We start from the raw sequence: 16022 nt of genomic DNA, 5'->3' as shown, positions 1-16022 counted from the left end.
GCGGGAGCCGAGCTCCTCCGGGATGTGGGTGTGAGCCGGGGCGGCGGCAGTGTGTGTGTGTGTGTGTGTGTGTGTGTGTGTGTGTGTGTGTCCCCGCAGGAGAGATCGCCTGTGCTAAGTTGCACACATCACAGCACATACTCCTCATTTTACAGAAAAGAAGCCTGAGTGCAGGGGAGAGAGGAGAGGGCCGGCTGGGTGACGCATGGCTATGACTCCAGGTGCCCCGCCCCTCAGCCTGTGTCCGTGTGTGTGTGTGCGCGTGTGTGTGTGCGCGCGCGCGCGTACCAGCGACAAGCCGGCCCATCGTGTCCCACAATGCCGGGGTCAGTGCCGGAGGTGGCCAGGGGGCGGGGTTCCTTCCCCCCATAAGACATTCTTCCTGGTCCCTGCCCCATCCCCTGCCCACCCGGATCCGCGCAGGACCTTGACATTCATTTCCTTCAGGAAGCACCGAGAGACTCACACAGAACCCTGGTGAACAGTGACACACACGTAGGTCCAGACTCGCACGTGGAGCTCACACTACACAAGAGAAAACTTTCAGTTGTCAGGGCTCCACCGAACTGGGAGGGCCAACAGGCAGGTTGCAAAGTGGTGACAAGCTTTGGAGGGGCCTCTTGGTGAGATGCCCCCATCTCTGCCAGGGAAAGGGAGCGGGAGGGGCTGGAGGTCACTGAACCCTGCATCCTGGGGGCTCCAGCTCCCTACAGGATGGGGGCACTTGTGGGCAGCAGCAGACGGAGGGGGAAGCTGGGGCTGGAGCAGGTAGCTCTGAGGGTCCAGGGCTCCCTAACCCATCAGGCTGCTCCTTCCCTTGAGCCCTCACCTCAGGGACCTACTGTCCCAGTTTTGGGTGGTCATCGCACCAGCTGTGCTGGAAACTTGAGGGACGTAGCCCAGCGCCCGCCAGCCTTCCTGGCTGGGCTCGAAGCTCTATTGTGCTGGCATCCTCCTCTCCTCGCCCCACAGCTGGGCAGAGGCTCAGAAACAAAGACCCTGCCTGCAGGACAAGGCACAGGTCTCCATCAGCCTCCTCACTATTGCTCCCTGGGCCCAAAGCACACATCTGCAGGGGGCTGGGGATGCTGGGCTTGCTAGGAGCTCTGGGCCTCTGTGACCGCACTGTGTTGCCACCTGTGAAACACTGAGGCCATCCTGCCCTGGCTAGGCCTCCAAGGGAATGTAAACTGTAAAGGGCTGTGCAGCTACTGTGTCCCCAAGGGTCCTCAGCTCCCAAGACACTGGGGCCAGCTGGGTGAGAGATTTTTTTTTGTTTTAACTGGAATGACTCTGGTTTGCACAACCAGAGCTTCCAAATTACTTAGCAAAACATGTTTGCTTTTTAATTAACATGTGCTTGAAAAACAATGGTTTTAATTACAGTGGGTGGGGGAGAAAAGGGATGCTGGGGGAGAAGACTGTAAGTTCCAAGGCTCTGATCAGACTTCTTAAAAATAAAATGGGGTCTTTGCTCCAAGCTGGCAGAGGCTGAGAGGCCAGGATCCTTGGGGAGCCTTAGAAACGCCTACCTGACTTCACCCTCTACAGCTTCCTTTCTGGGCGTTTACCCTTTTGCTGACAGTTTACTCACTTACCCACTGTTCCCTGGGCCCCTCTGGAAAGGGGTGTTTTTTTAAGAAAGCAGTCTTGGGGAGTAGGTGAGTAGGGGTCCATCAGACAGAAGGAACAGTGTGAATGAAGATGGAGAGTGTAGACCTTGTTGGGGGAACATTAAGTTTACTGGGGAGGGAGGGAGAGGAGGTAGGGGGAGGTGACCCATAAAAAAGTCAAATGCCCCAGACTGGTGGGCTGGAAAGGCAGAGCTGGTCCTAGGGACACTGAGGTCCAAGCCCTGGTGAAGGCGCCAGGGGTGGTACTGAGCTGGGGCCAGGAATATAGGAGCGGAGGGGGATGAGGCCACAGGAAACAGGAATCAGCAGAGCAAGGGGAAAGGCTATGGAGACTGGAGACAGGAAGTGGCCTGGGGCTTGGGGGCTTGCTGGTCGGATGCTGGTGGGCTCCGTGGATTTGATTGGTCCAGCAGGGAGGCAGTGTTGACCCCACCATCCTGCAGGCAGGAGACACGTACGCGGCAAGGACTCAGAAAATGCTTACAGAGGGGCGAGGATGAGAAAATCCATCCAAGTCAGCAATAACAGCTCCCCCACTGATCATTCAGGGCCAGCACTGGGGTGCAGGCCCATAGCAAGGGTCAGCGTGGAGATGGGGCAGGACCCCCAGCCCCTCACCCATGCAGAAAAAGGGAGGTTGAGAGGAAGCTTTTGGGGAGTGAGAGTACCCCCAGGGGTCGGGTTAGGTGACCTTGAACCCCCAGCTCCCAGTGGCCCATTCAGGACCCTGTTTCTCATTAGGCGCCTTCTAGCCTTCCCCAACCAGCACCCCCACATGAAACACGCCTCCCTGTACTTAATTCATTATGTGCAGGGTGGGAGGCCCAGTGGGTGGGGTTTATTTTTTACCCTGAGCTCAGACATTCCTTGCTTTATTATTCTTCACATTTCAAAGCAACTGTTGCCGCCCCTACCCCCATCCACACCCTCCCACCCCTGCTCCTGTCTGCCCCCAAACCCCCCCAGCCGGAAGCTCAGACTCCAGAAGTAGACTCTTCAGGGCTCAGAACAGAAGAGTTTCCCACACCTCCAGCCCCACATAGGAGGGAAACTGAGGCCCAAAGAAGAAGCCCCAGAGCAACCTGCAGGGGACCCCCTCTCCCACAACACTGCCTTCCTTGCCTGGATTCACCCCTCCAGGCCTCCTTCCGCAGAGGTGACCTCAGAGCCCTTTGTGGTGCAGAAACAGCCCTTGCCTTATGGCACCTGGAGCAGGTGCTCGGACAGTTCTCCGGGCCCAAGACAACTGAGCCCCCTCTGGCTCAGCAGCTTTACAGAGGGCAAGGCCCATCCTGGAGCAAGGGGTCAGCCTAGAGAATAGCAAGACTGGGGTCAGCCTAGTGGATCACAGTAGGGTCAGGTGGGTTGGGGACACGACTAAGGATCCAGTTTCTGAGAACTAGAGAGGCCTGGATAGGTTTTCACCCTACGTCAGAGAGCTGCCTGCCTGGCTGAGCAGTCTCAGCTGAGAGTGAGCTCCCTGTTGCTGGGGGTATTCAAGCAAGCAGCAGCTCATCAGACTTGTCCTGGAACAGATGTTGGCTCTGATGTCTGAGGCCCCTTCCTGCCCAACTGTAAGGTCGGAGTTGGGCTGGCAGGCACGCACTGATAAATGGAATCAGGGTCCCTCCCTGCTCACTCAGGTCTGAAATAGTAGGCCACAGCAGCTGGGCCAGAGCCTGAGTTGGACCCAGCCAGGGAATTGTCTCAGAGAAGGCAATGGCACCCCACTCCAGTACTCTTGCCTAGCAAATCCCATGGATGGAGGAGCCTGGTAGGCTGCAGTCCATGGGGTCACTAGCAGTCAGACACGACTGAGTGACTTCACTTTCACTTTTCACTTTCATGTGTTGGAGAAGGAAATGGCAACCCACTCCACTGTTCTTGCCTGGAGAATCCCAGGGACGGGGGAGCCTGGTGGGCTGCCGTCTATGGGGTCGCACAGAGTCGGACATGACTGAAGCGACTTAGCAGCAGCAGCAGCAGCAGCAGGAAACTGTCTTAGCTCACTACAGGGTGAACTAGTGAAGCGCAGGGAGCACAGTGGATGCGTTATCACTGTGCAGTGATGGGTTAAATGGGCCCTGCGAGAGTCAGGGGAGGAAGGCAGCTGCAGGGGTCAGGGCCTCCTCCTAGGAGGGGACTCTGACCACACGGGAGACCCAGGCAGGAGCCCAGGCAGGGCAGGCAACACAGGGGTGCTGGGGACTGAATTTCAAGGTCCCTCTTGCTGCTCTCACCATTTTGCCCCTGCTGACCGTAGAGCGAGGCCTGTCCACCCTGAGTCCAGGACTTGACGGCTGGATCCTCAGGTGCCCAGGACGGTCGGAGTCACTCTGCCATGTGACCCTGGAGCCACAGCAAGCCTGGCGGTGTCCCTCACCTCTAGCTCTACCCTCCAGACCAAGGCACCCTTTTGGCAAGGGAATGCACAGAACCTGAGCTCCTGAGAGAGGGAGAAGCTGGCTACTAGCAGCCCAAGCTGTCTCCACCTAGAGCCGTGGGGGCTGGGTGTGTACCCTCTCGAGGGCTCCCGGCCCAGGCCTTGCAGAGGAACCCCCTGAGGCTCCCGGATGTGCCCAACTTCCCTTCTCACCCCTCAGCCCTGAGCACTGCTGCTCTGCGTCAGCTAGAAGGCCTTCAGTGTTTGCCTTTCTGCCCCAGCTGCCACCATCCCAGCCCTGAGCTGCAGCAAGGGAGGCGAGGTCACTACCACACTGACTTCCCACCAGAAGCACGCATAGTTACGGGCATCCAGCAGTTTGGGAATACCTGAAATCTCAGGATCCCAGATATTCCAATGCAGGGAGCTGAGGCATCTTTACTTGTGTGCTCCACCCTCCCCAGCCCCAACCTCACCAGTGCCTGCTTGTCCCAAGGGCTCATGCAGTGCCCCTGCCAAGCCTCCACTCCCCACTCCATCCCAACTGGCCAGGTCTCCATTAGTCACAGTTCAGCACAGTCAGCACCCGATTCAAACGAGCCTTGAACCTGAAAAGGACCTGTCCCATTCAAGGGCCTCTCTCTGGGTATCTGGGGAGATTTTTTTCACTGCAACAAACTGAGATTTCCTCAAAACTCAGAAATGGACTTGTAAGGTCTTATTCTGCCAAGTTAAGACACGGAAAACAACTGCCACCAGCTACCATCCCCATTGTTTATAAACGAAATAATATTCTTAAGGCAAAAAAAAAAAAAAAAGGCAGAATGTAATCTTTGACAAAAAACACCCAGGCCCTGAAGATGCATAAATTGAGTTTCATGGATAACATGCAACATGGGCCTTATTTTTCTCCAGTGAAAGCAGTCTTGCATACGTCGTGTGTTGCACCCTGGGACTTGGAAACACCCAAGTGCTTCCAATCTCCAGCAGAGCAAGAATCCCTTCTGCAGCTTTTCTGATTGGAATCAGTTCCCCTCTGCTTGCACACCCCTTGGGACAGGGTGCTCAGTACCCCTCCCAGTTAGCCTGGGAGCTGAGGATGGCATTCTAGAGCAACTTTAAGTGGCTTCCAAGCAAGCCTACTATGGAGAGAAGGAAAGAGATGAGGAGGGGAGTGATGGACGACGTACTAAGAGGAGAGAAGACAGGCCTCCAGACCCGGGGCAGAGGGCTGGTAGGGAAAAGGGGTGCTCATGTTCAGCTGGACCAAAGTATAAAAATTAAGAAGTTGGCCAAGATGTGAGACTTCCCAGGAAGCACTGTCTACCCCACCTCAGGAGCTGCAGAGCCTTCCACTGCCTTTCCCCATTCCCAACCCTCCAGAAAGGCTCTCATGCTCGCCAAGGCCTCAGGAGACGCCAGGTATCCAGATCCACAGACCCAAGAAGAGACTGGAGGTTGGAAGAAAATGGTGACGTCTCAGGTGTCCATAGCCCGGCTGGGGAGGAGCAGCGGGCAGTGGGCCCTTCCCCATCATGGGGAACCTGGGCCCTGGCCACTGAGAGTGGAGGGGCCTGTTGGGCGGGCGACCCTGGGGAGCCTCGTGTACACACTCACATACACTCCACATTCCAGCTGTGCTCTGTCAGGGTTTGGGCAAACCAGGATTGTGTGGCTTTGGGAGGGAGGCAACAAATAACCCCTAAACTTGGGCAAGGGCGGGCCTGGGGCTGGCTGGAAGGGGCTTGAGAGAACCCCAGGGAGGCTCTTCTGTGCTGGGTCACTGGGGTTCAAGGTCTGGGGTTTGCCTGCTGTTCCCTGAGGTGCCTGGGCTCCCTGGGGTGTGGCTGACCCGGTACCGAAGCAGGCTCATCCTTGCCGCCTCCCCTAAGCCCTCCTCACCACCCAAAACCTCAGAAACAATAGCAGAGCACTCCCAACCTGGCACCCCCAACCCCCCCTTGCACAGGGTGAGGGCTGCCCAATTTCCGTTTGCTGCCCGCCCTTCTCCACCACCTCCTCTCCACACCCCACATCTGACTCTGAGCACGCCTTCACTTAGATCCTTTTACCCTACCCACCCCCCATGACCCAATTTCTCTTAAGATCTCTATCAGCTTTCTGTCAGCCTCTCTGCTGCAGTGCTTTGATCCCCAGAGTCCAATGTCTCATGCCCACAGTTTAACTTCCTTCCTCCTTGTGACCTGATAAGAGCCTCCTCCGATACCTGATTTCCTCAAGACCCTGCCTGACTTCATTCCGCCCCAGCCTGAATTTCTGATCTTCTTGGCCCCGCATTCAGTGCTATCTGCCCCACATCCCGGTGGTGGCCCCCACATCCTTACAGATGGTGTCTGGCAAGAATATGCAAGTCATGGCAGGCTGCCAAGCGCCCCAGAGAGCTGAGCTGAGACCTCAGAGCAGAGAGGGCCGCTTACCTCTGGGGTCCTGAGGCTGAATTCTGCCCCTGGCTCCCCAGCCCCCTGATTGCCCCACTGACCCTGCCTGGACCAGGACTGGAGTGATGAATACTCCTGTCACCTCAGAGAGACCTCAGAGATAAGGCCTCGGACCAGATGGGGGAAGAAAGGCATAGGGAGACCCTAGACCACATTCCAGCCAAACGGGGCACATGACCTGGCACCTGAGATATGGAGGAGACCAGGCTACCCAAAGGCAAGCCCTTTGCCACCCACCCATCCCTTCCCACCGGCCTCAGGGACACCGGCTGGACCACCCTGCTTGAAGAGGGAGCTGGGACCAGTGTTTATGCAACTGTGGGGAGGCCACAGCCTGGCAGGGAGTGCTGCCTGCCCAACACAAGCACTGACTCAGCAGAGCCCCCCAGCACGTACACACTCAGACATGCACACAAACAGACGCACACACATACACAGAGGTAAACACACACGTGCATATGTGCAGACGCATGGGCACCTGCATTCACAGGTATGCGCCACACTCACAGACACAGTCACAGACACAAGTAGGCAGGCACACTTGTGGACGCACACACACATGGACACAGGGACACACAGAAACGCACACGCATGTCGCCCGGCCATGGCAGGTGGGAGGCTGCTGATCGAGAAGCCTCACCCCCACAGCTGAGTTCCACCCTCCAGGCCTCCTCCACTGTGACACTCAGACCCACAGTCAGTGACCCAAACCCACACGGGGTCAGCACAGCCACATACAACAGGCAGAATGCCCCCAGAGTGGCACCACGGGCATGAGTGGGACGGAGACATTCCTAGTGGAGTAGAGCCCCAACAAGAGGGCACCAAACAGTCCCAAGCAGGGCTCAGCAGACACCATATCCCCAACTCGGCCTCTGCCAGCCCCTGCAGCCTGTCCACTCTCGGTCCACCCTGGAAGACAGGAGGGTGGGAGCTGCAAAGCGTCCTGTAGAATGTGTGGGGTATTCCCTTCCACCTCCAGGCCCAGCCAAGTAGGGTAGTAACTCCCAGGAATTAGGGGAGCCTACAGGATGGAGGGTGTGTTTGGGAGAAGACTTGGGGCCCTGCAGGACCATCCTAGAAACCAGAGGAGAGGTGGGCTTTCTTGGGAGAGCAGAGCACACATCCCCTGAGATCCCGCACCCCTGGAAACTTGGAGGCAGGATGGCTTCCTGCCTGGGGATGGTGACAGCAGGTATGATCCCTGCTGATGGGACTCAGCCCAGGGCGGGCATCCCTGGAAAGAAGAAGCTGGACCACTCACCCAGGCGGCCCCTGGAGACCTTTGAAGGGAATCTTAGCTGTTCCTGGACTTGATGTCCGAGAGCAAGGTGGCTAGGACAGACAGGAGCTGGGGCCTGCCCAGAAGGATATCAGCCAATCAGGGGGCTCTCTTCCCTGACTGGGGCCAAAGGGAGACCCTGCTGTTGTCTGTGGAGGTCCTCAACCATCCATTGGCCAGGGAGGCTAGCCAGAGTCCAGCAGAGTCACACACGCATATGGACACCCCTACTAGAGCCTCTGTTTCCTGCCCCACCAGCCAGCCGCACTGTGCGCGATGGAAGGGCAGACCATGCTCCCCACCCCACACCAGATCCGGGGCTGGACTGGACTGTGTTTAGATAAGGAAAGGAAGAAGAAAGCCTCAAAATCTGCCCAAGGTGTGGCTGAGAGTGTTTTCAAAAATAACCTGGAATCTGATCGCTTTGCTCCATATCCACTGGACCAAGCGTGCCTCTTATCTCCCCTGGACCCTCCTACCTGGGGTCTCTGCTTCAGCTCCTGTCTGCCAGTCTGTTCTCCACACAGCAGCTGATAGAACATCTCCCCAGAGCGCACACCAAAGCCCTTCCCATGGCCCAAGGACCCTCCTTCGCATCCTGTCGCCGCCCCACCGCACTCTCTGCTCCTGTCTCCACTGGAATGTCTCTTCCCTCTGATGCCCTCATGGGTCCCTGGAGCAGACGCTGAAATAGTGCCTCACATGGATGTGCCAGCCTACCTCTGGGGCACCACCCCAAGCAGCAAAGGTGGGAGCTGGTGAATAAGTGGTCTGGTTCCCTCATCCCCTCAGTGGGACAACACCACCATCTCCTGGAGGTCCCCACCAGGGCTGAACCCCCAGGATGATCTGCTCTCATATGCCCAGGGGAATTCCTTCCCTGCCCAGATGCTTTCTCCTGCTCCCTGAGGCTACCTCCCAGGAACACTACTTGCATTCAAGTCCTTGTCTCACCCCTGCTGCTAGGAAAGCCCAGCCTAAGACAACACCATCTCGCCTCTCTTGTTTTTCTTTTCTTTTTTTAAATTTTATTATTATTTTTAAAAATTTATTTATTTTAGTTGGAGGCTAATTACTTTACAATATTGTAGTGGGTTTTGCCATGCATTGATATGAAACAGCCATGGGTCTTGTTTTTCTTATCTTCCACCACCCTTCCCCATCCCTCCCTCCCTGCAACCCCTGGCAAGCACCATTCTATCCTCTGTCTCCATGAATTCTAGAAACCTCCTTGGAGTGGGATCGTGCTGTAGTTGTCCTTCTGTGTCTGGCTTCTTTTACTTAGCATAATATCCGCAAAGTTCATCCGCATTGTGGCGTGTGTCAGAATTTCCTTCATTTTTAAGTGAGAATAATATTCCACTGTATGTATTGACCAACCACACTTTGTTTATGCATTCATCTGTTGATGGCCGCTTGGGTTGTTTCCACCTTTCAGCTATTGTGAATAGTGCTGCTGTGAATATGAGTTTACAAATACCTCTTCAAGTCCCTGCTTTCAATTCTTTTGGCTATATACCCAGAAGTGGAATTTCTGGGTCATATGGTAATTATGTTTTTAATTTTTTGAAGACTGCATACTTTTTCCACAGCAGCTGCACCATTTTATATTCCCACCCAGAGTGCCCAAGGATTCCAATGTCTCTCCCTTCTTGCCAACACTTGTTACTTTCTGTTTTCTGGATAATAAGCATCCTAATGGGTGTGAGGCAGTATCTCATCGTGGTTTTGATTTGCATATCCTAAAGCTATGATTTGCATATCCTAAAGTTATGACCAACCTAATAGCATATTAAAAAGCAGAGACATTACTTTGCCAACAAAGGTCCGTCTAGTCGAGGCTATGGTTTTTCCAGTAGTCACGTGTGGATGTGAGTATTGGACTGTGAAGAAAACTGAGCGCCGAAGAATTGATGCGTTTGAACTGCGGTGTTGGAGAAGACTCTTGAGAGTCCCTTGGACTGCAAGGAGATCCAACCAGTCCATTCTAAAGGAGATCAGCCCTGGGTGTTCATTGGAAGGAATGATGCTAAAGCTGAAACTCCACTACTTTGGCCACCTCATGTGAAGAGTTGACTCATTGGAAAAGACTGATGCTGAGGGATTGGGGGCAGGAGGAAAAGGGAACGACAGAGGATGAGAAGGCTGGATGGCATCACCGACTCGATGGACATGGGTTTGAGTGAACTCCGGGAGTTGGTGATGGACAGGGAGGCCTGGCATGCTGCAATTCATGGGGTCACAGAGTCAGACATGACTGAGCGACTGAACTGAACTGAACTGAATCAGTGATGTTGAGCATCTTTTCACATGCTTATCGTCCATTTGTATATCTTCTTCAAAGAAATGTCTGTTCAGGTCTATAGCTATACCACCCTAAATGCATCCAATCTCATTTAAAGAAATGTCTGTTCAAGCCCCTTGCCCATGTTTGAATTGGCTTGTTCATTTTGTTGTTGTTATTGAATTGTAGGAATCCTTTATATATTCAGGATATTTGCTCTTCTCTTCTCAGTCTTTGCCCAACCACTGCCTTCTCAGATAATCCCTGATCTGATTATTTAACAGGCCAACCTCCTTCCCAACACAGACACTCACATGCACACCCTAAACACACACACACTGCACAGCCCCTCCCCTGCATTGGGCCCCTGCCCAGCCTTGGTCACTGGCTGATACACTTTATGGCTTGGTGATTTGTCAGGTTTGTATGAGTGCCAACAAGGTGGAGGGTTTGACTGTTTCCTCCAACCGCAGTATTCCCAGGGCCTAAAGGCATACAGTAGGTGCTCAATAAATGCTGAAAGGATGAAGGGAAGGTGAAACAGACTCCTACACACACACTCACAGGCCCTCACAGACTCTCACACATACTGCCAACACTCTCCACACACGCCTGCATACACACACCCTCACATGCAGAATCCTGCCATTCTCCCCATAGCATACCAATTCCCCCAGGCAGCTTGATCCATGCAAGCCTTCTCACCCGCTCTCACATGCCTGCACTCTCACCTCACAGGCAGGTGCGCTCATGTCCAGCTGCACCCTGGGGGGGCTGCCCTGACCTCCCGAGTCCTCCTGGCCTGCAGGCTGTTTCCTGCCCTGGTGACCCACCCTCCCCACTCTGGGCCCTTGATGTCCCCCACACCTCTTATCTCTAGGGTCCCCAGCCCTCCCTGCAGAGCACTGCTCTTCTTCCCCATCAAATCAGAGTAGATCACCTCCTCCAGGAAGCCTCCCCTCACCCATCCCACTGGGCTCTGAAAGTGGGAGAGGGCCTCACCCCAGGACAGGGAGCGGCAGTCAGGCTGGCACTGGTGGGGGCAGCGTATGCACCCCCGGTTGTCATTCCACACTTGTCTTCTGCTGAGAAGCTCAGGGCTGAGGAACCACTGGTGGCCCTAGGGTGCTGCCCCTCTGGCCGAGAATCACACCACAAGCAGAGAACCTCAACTTCCCATCCGTGTCAGGTGGGGGTCTAAGGCCTCCTCAGCCCTGACAGCCTGGGGACAATACTGGCTCCTCCCCCACCGCCCATTCCCACTGTAACTCAGGCAGAGCCGTTCTCCGCTCTGGGCCTTGGTTTCCCCACCTGTGACATGGGTGGCTCTGGGCCAGCGCCCCCCAGTTCCCTGATGGCTGGTCACGGGGTTAGATAGCCCGCACAGGACTCTCAGGCTGTTGGGGCATCCTTGTGTTAGAGGCCAGAGCATGACTGCTATCTCCAGAAGTTGGGGGTGGGGAGGGGAAGCAGTCATCCAGCTCAGCCTGGCGTCCTGGCGGGCAGGCGCTGAGGGTTTGGCACACCAGATGGCACAGTTTCTATGGGATAAGCTGGGAGGCGAGATTTCAAAATGATTCCCCCTCCCATTTTGTCCAGAGCTCACCCTGTGTGGCAGCGCGTAGATATTTTACAAAAGTCAACCAAAGGGCTACAGAGAAGAAAGAAGGCGGGAGGGGGAGGGCGGGGACTTCCCTGGTGGTTCAGTGATTTAAGAGTCTGCCTTCCAATGCAGGGGACGTGGGTTCAATCCCTGGTCAGGGAACTAAGACCCCACATGCCGTGGGGCAACTAAGCCCATGTGCTGCAATGAAGTCCCAGCATAGCCAGAGAAAAAGAGAAGAAAGGAAGGAGAGAAAGAGAGGAAGAAGGAAGCAAGGACATTAGGAGGAGAAAGTAAAGAAGCCATTTATTCATGAGGCCCAAGGGGCGGAGACAGCGATGCAGTCACTGGCCAACCTAGCCTGATGGCAGTGATGACGGCCTGCAGGGAGGTCTGCGGGGTTGTGCAGAGAGAGCCTGTGTAGGCGTTTCCATGTGCTCCCCTCCGGCCCTTCACAACTCCAAGCCTCTGGTGTCCACATCACGAATAGAAGACGAACTGGCCCAGCGCCGTCTCTCCCAGGGCTCCCTGAGAACAAAGGTGGTCACAGGTTACTGCAGAGGGGGCAGCCAGGCAGCGGGATGTCAGCTGAAGACTGACCCCCAGAGTTGCTGGGGCTGGGGAGGGGCAGCAGGGACGCTGGATGAAAGAGGCGGGAGAGGGACCACAGGACTGACATCAGCAGAGGTGGCAAAGGTGGTCCCAGGTTCGGAAGGGAGTAGGGCAGCCTCACCTGGGGTGAGAGGTTCAGCCGGCCATGATGTGCTTGACAAATGCTGGAAAGAAGGAAAGACTGAGCTGCAGGGTCTGGCCCTGGGTAGCCAAGGGTGGGACCCTAGGACCCCAGTACCTCCCCGCAGCAGACTCCCTGCCTGCTGAGTTTACCTTCATAGTTGATGCAGCCATTGGAGTCTTCTTGCCCCGCCATCAGCTTCTCCACCTCATCTTCTGTCAGCCTCTCACCTAGCAGGAGTGGGAAGCTGAGTCAGCACTGTCGAGGTGCGAAGGGTGGGGGGACCCCTGACTGCCTCTGGACAGGTGGGTGTGCCTCTCCAGTATTCCCCATGCCTCAGATTGGTACACCCCGAAGCCTGAGCTGTCACCTGTCAGTTCTGAAACCAGGAGAATCAGTGACAAGTCAAAAAGAACAAGGCCTGGGGTGCAAGCCTGGTGCCCGCTCTGAGCCTAGACTCCGTCCATAACAGCACCATCTTGGTGTTCAGGTCCCCAGCACAGACTGTCCCCTGTCCTCAATAGGCTGGTGGGTCTCCCTCCATCAAGAGGAGACCAGGGAGGATGTGCAGGATAGACCTGGGGACCTTGGGGATGATCGGGAGGAGCCCTAGAGACACCACCACTGCTCCGCAGATAAGGCTGGCCCTTCCCTTTCCTGACTCTGTGCTTTTGTGTGCCGTGCTGGTCCCCCCAGTGGAACGCCCACCGCAGTATCCTCACAACTCCTACCTCCCCCAGCCACACACACTCACACACACGTAAATAACCTCAGCGACCAGCACAGGGCTGATCACACAGTGCTGCTGCTGCTGCTGCTAAGCCACTTCAGTCGTGTCCGACTCTGTGCGACCCCATAGACGGCAGCCCACCAGCCTCCCCCACCCCTGGGATTCTCCAGGCAAGAACACTAGAGTGGGTTGCCATTTGCACTCAATAAATATCTGATGCAGAAAGGGTCGCTTTGAGCAGACACGATCTGAGCTCAATGAATATTTGCTGTAGGAAAAATTCTCTTTGCGAAGAGGACATTCCTGCCAGCCAGGCCCCCCTGATGGTGGGAGTCAGGATGCCCAAGAGGCAGGCACAGTACCTTCTCAGCTCCAGAATTTGACCTTGAGGCAACAAACACCAGGACTGGATTGACTGACCCTCCTTGGGTGCACCATCCCGTCTCGCCCCATCCCCAGAGTCCTTTCAGCTCTGTGAGCTGCACCCACTGGCTTTCTTTATCCCCCACCTAAATTTCTAAATTCCCTGCATAGATTTTCTAGATCTCCTGCTGTGGAGGCACCTTGATGGCATCACCCTCCATTTCATGAGGGAGAAGCAGGCGGGGGACAGCGTGCTTTCTCCCAGATGTCCCCAGAAGGTGGGCTGGGAGTGGCGAGGAGGCCGCCCTCACCCAGCGTGGCCAGCACGTGGCGGAGCTCAGCGCCCATGACTGTGCCATTGCCCTCTTTGTCAAAGACCCGCAGCCCCTCCACGAAGTCCTCATAGGTGCCGGTGTCCTTGTTCTTGGAGATGTGCTGGAGCATGGGCAGGAAAGTGTCAAAGTCCATCATCTTGGAGTTGAGGTCTGCGGAGAGATGGCCGAGCACCTGGCTCTGAGGGGTGGGCGGGCAGCCTCCTCGCCATGTTTGACAATGAGGACCTATTCCCCTCACCCAGCTCCCCAGTGCACTCCACACCAGTTTGCCATTTACCAAGCGGTCCACCAGGCACTTTACAGTCAGCTGAGAAACGCATGACTGCCGTGGTGCTCTGCTGTTCATAAGAACAGCAGCACCACCATGGGCTGTCTAGCCCCTCTGTTCTCCTTTGGGGGAGCAGTTCTTCCTAGCACTTCGTTATTTTTCTTACAGACTCCACTCTCCCCGCCACCTGGGGTGGGACAAGAGCAGCTGGGCAAGTCAGAGACCTTGTCTGGGGCTTCTGTACCTGCGGCGGGGCCTTGGGTCTCAGTCTTCCTTGGGGCAAAGTGGGCAACCATCTCTGGCCAAGGCGGTGAGGGCAGCTGGCCCTGCCCCCTCCCCAGAGGGATGCCCAGGGGGCCAGGAGGGACAGGGCGAGCAGGTGGGAGACCCAGGCCAGGTCTCACACCTCCACTGGAGCTGGTTTGCGCTGTTGTCAGTCCCCGATGACCAGGAAGCCTGGCTAATGGGCATGAGGCCAGATGATACAGGGACCATCGCTGCTTGTAAGCAGCCCCCGAGGCTGGGCTCCAGGTCCTCCTCCAGACAACGGGAGGGTGTCAGAGGAATACACAGTGGGGAGATTCCCATGTTGCCCACCCCCCGCCAGCGATGGCAGTCTCCCCCGGGGACTGGCGTTAATGGGGACATCTCAGGCTGAGCACACCCACCTTCCTGCTTTGGCTTCCCCAGGACGCGGAGCACCTCGGCCTGTGTCGGATTCTGGCCCAGAGCCCGCAGCACGTCCCCACACTGCCCGTACGTGATCTTCATCTCGCACTTGGGCGTGCGGTCAAACAGCATGAAGGCTTCCTTGAACTCTGCCGGGATGGGGCGTGAGCTGTGGACACTTCCAGAGGCAGCCCACCCGACTCGTCCCACACTGCTGGCGGGACTCTCAGCCTGGGGACCCAGGACCCAGCCCTGCAGCCCCAGGGCTCAAGACCCCCCAACACATACTCACCTTCAATCTGCTCCGGAGTAAACTCGATCTGAAAGGAGACCCCCCCAAATTCTGAGTGCCGGGTTCAGAGGATGGGGCCAGGCCTCCTCCTGGTCACTCCACTCCATGGCCAGCCAGGGCCTCAACCCCTTGGTTGCCCCAACCTGTCTACATTTCAGGATCCCAGCTTCCACCGCCCAAGACCCCTTGAGGTCCACCTTGACTCCCACCCCCCACCTCCTTACCCCTCCTCACCTGTCCTACCTGACGGCCTTGAGTTTGTGCATACCCAGATCTGACACCAGTTAGGCCTCATCCGGGGAAGTGATGCGGAGGGAAGCCTTGTGCCCTGAATCTCCATCCCAGGGTGGGCCTTACCTGAGACCCCCTAGTCCTAGACAGACATGCCTGAGGCCACAGGATCTAACCACACTGGCTTTGCCAGCTCTGCTGGGCCTGGGGCCCAGTGGGCAAGTCTGTCTATGTGAGATGGGGGTGCCTCATCTCCCTGGGAGGGGGTGGCAGGCGGCAGGAGGGGCTGGGCTGAAGGCACAGGCCAGAGAGCCCTGCAACATAAGAGCTCACCTACAGGAGGGGTGTGTGTGATGAACATGCGCATTCACACACCTGTGTGTGCACCTGTGCGTGTGTCTGCCCCCCCCCCCCCAGCCCTCAAGGCTGAGCACTGTCACCCACCTGGCCTCGCCTACACCTAAGTCTCACACACCCCCATTTGCAAGCCCAGGGCAGCCCCCAGCGTGGCACAGCAGGGGGCTGTTGAGCGTTTGCAAGACCATGGCAGGGGTACCTGAGGTCAGGAGGCCTCCTGGGACCCGGTTTCCCCCTGTTTCCCCCTCCTCACTCGATACCAGGTCTATTTTTATCACTGCAGTCACTCAGCCCAAGGTCAAGGGCGCACCAGGGAAAGGAGCTTGGGGGAGGGGGACTTGACTGGCACCTCGCCCACTGTGGCTCCTGTGGAGTCCCCGCCCCAGCGCACCCTAGCAC

The 16022-nt window shown here is 56.4% G+C and overlaps 1 protein-coding gene across 1 annotated transcript in view; it reads right to left on the bottom strand.

The window, feature by feature from the left end:
• Positions 1 to 11925: 11925 nt before the first annotated feature.
• Positions 11926 to 16022, bottom strand: part of MYL3 (myosin light chain 3) — a 23799-nt gene continuing 19702 nt past the window's right edge. Inside the window, exons 3-8 of the mRNA XM_069561897.1 lie at positions 15036 to 15063; positions 14743 to 14892; positions 13783 to 13956; positions 12531 to 12608; positions 12379 to 12421; positions 11926 to 12173 (exon numbers count right to left, since the gene is read on the bottom strand). Coding sequence (XP_069417998.1) covers positions 12393 to 12421; positions 12531 to 12608; positions 13783 to 13956; positions 14743 to 14892; positions 15036 to 15063 — 459 coding nt within the window. The 3' untranslated portion in view covers positions 11926 to 12173; positions 12379 to 12392. The remainder of the gene's footprint in view (positions 12174 to 12378; positions 12422 to 12530; positions 12609 to 13782; positions 13957 to 14742; positions 14893 to 15035; positions 15064 to 16022) is intronic.

This window comes from Ovis canadensis, chromosome 19, assembly GCF_042477335.2.
Source record: "Ovis canadensis isolate MfBH-ARS-UI-01 breed Bighorn chromosome 19, ARS-UI_OviCan_v2, whole genome shotgun sequence".
In the NCBI taxonomy this organism is placed as follows: domain Eukaryota; kingdom Metazoa; phylum Chordata; class Mammalia; order Artiodactyla; family Bovidae; genus Ovis; species Ovis canadensis.
This window is presented reverse-complemented; position numbering and strand designations above follow the sequence as displayed.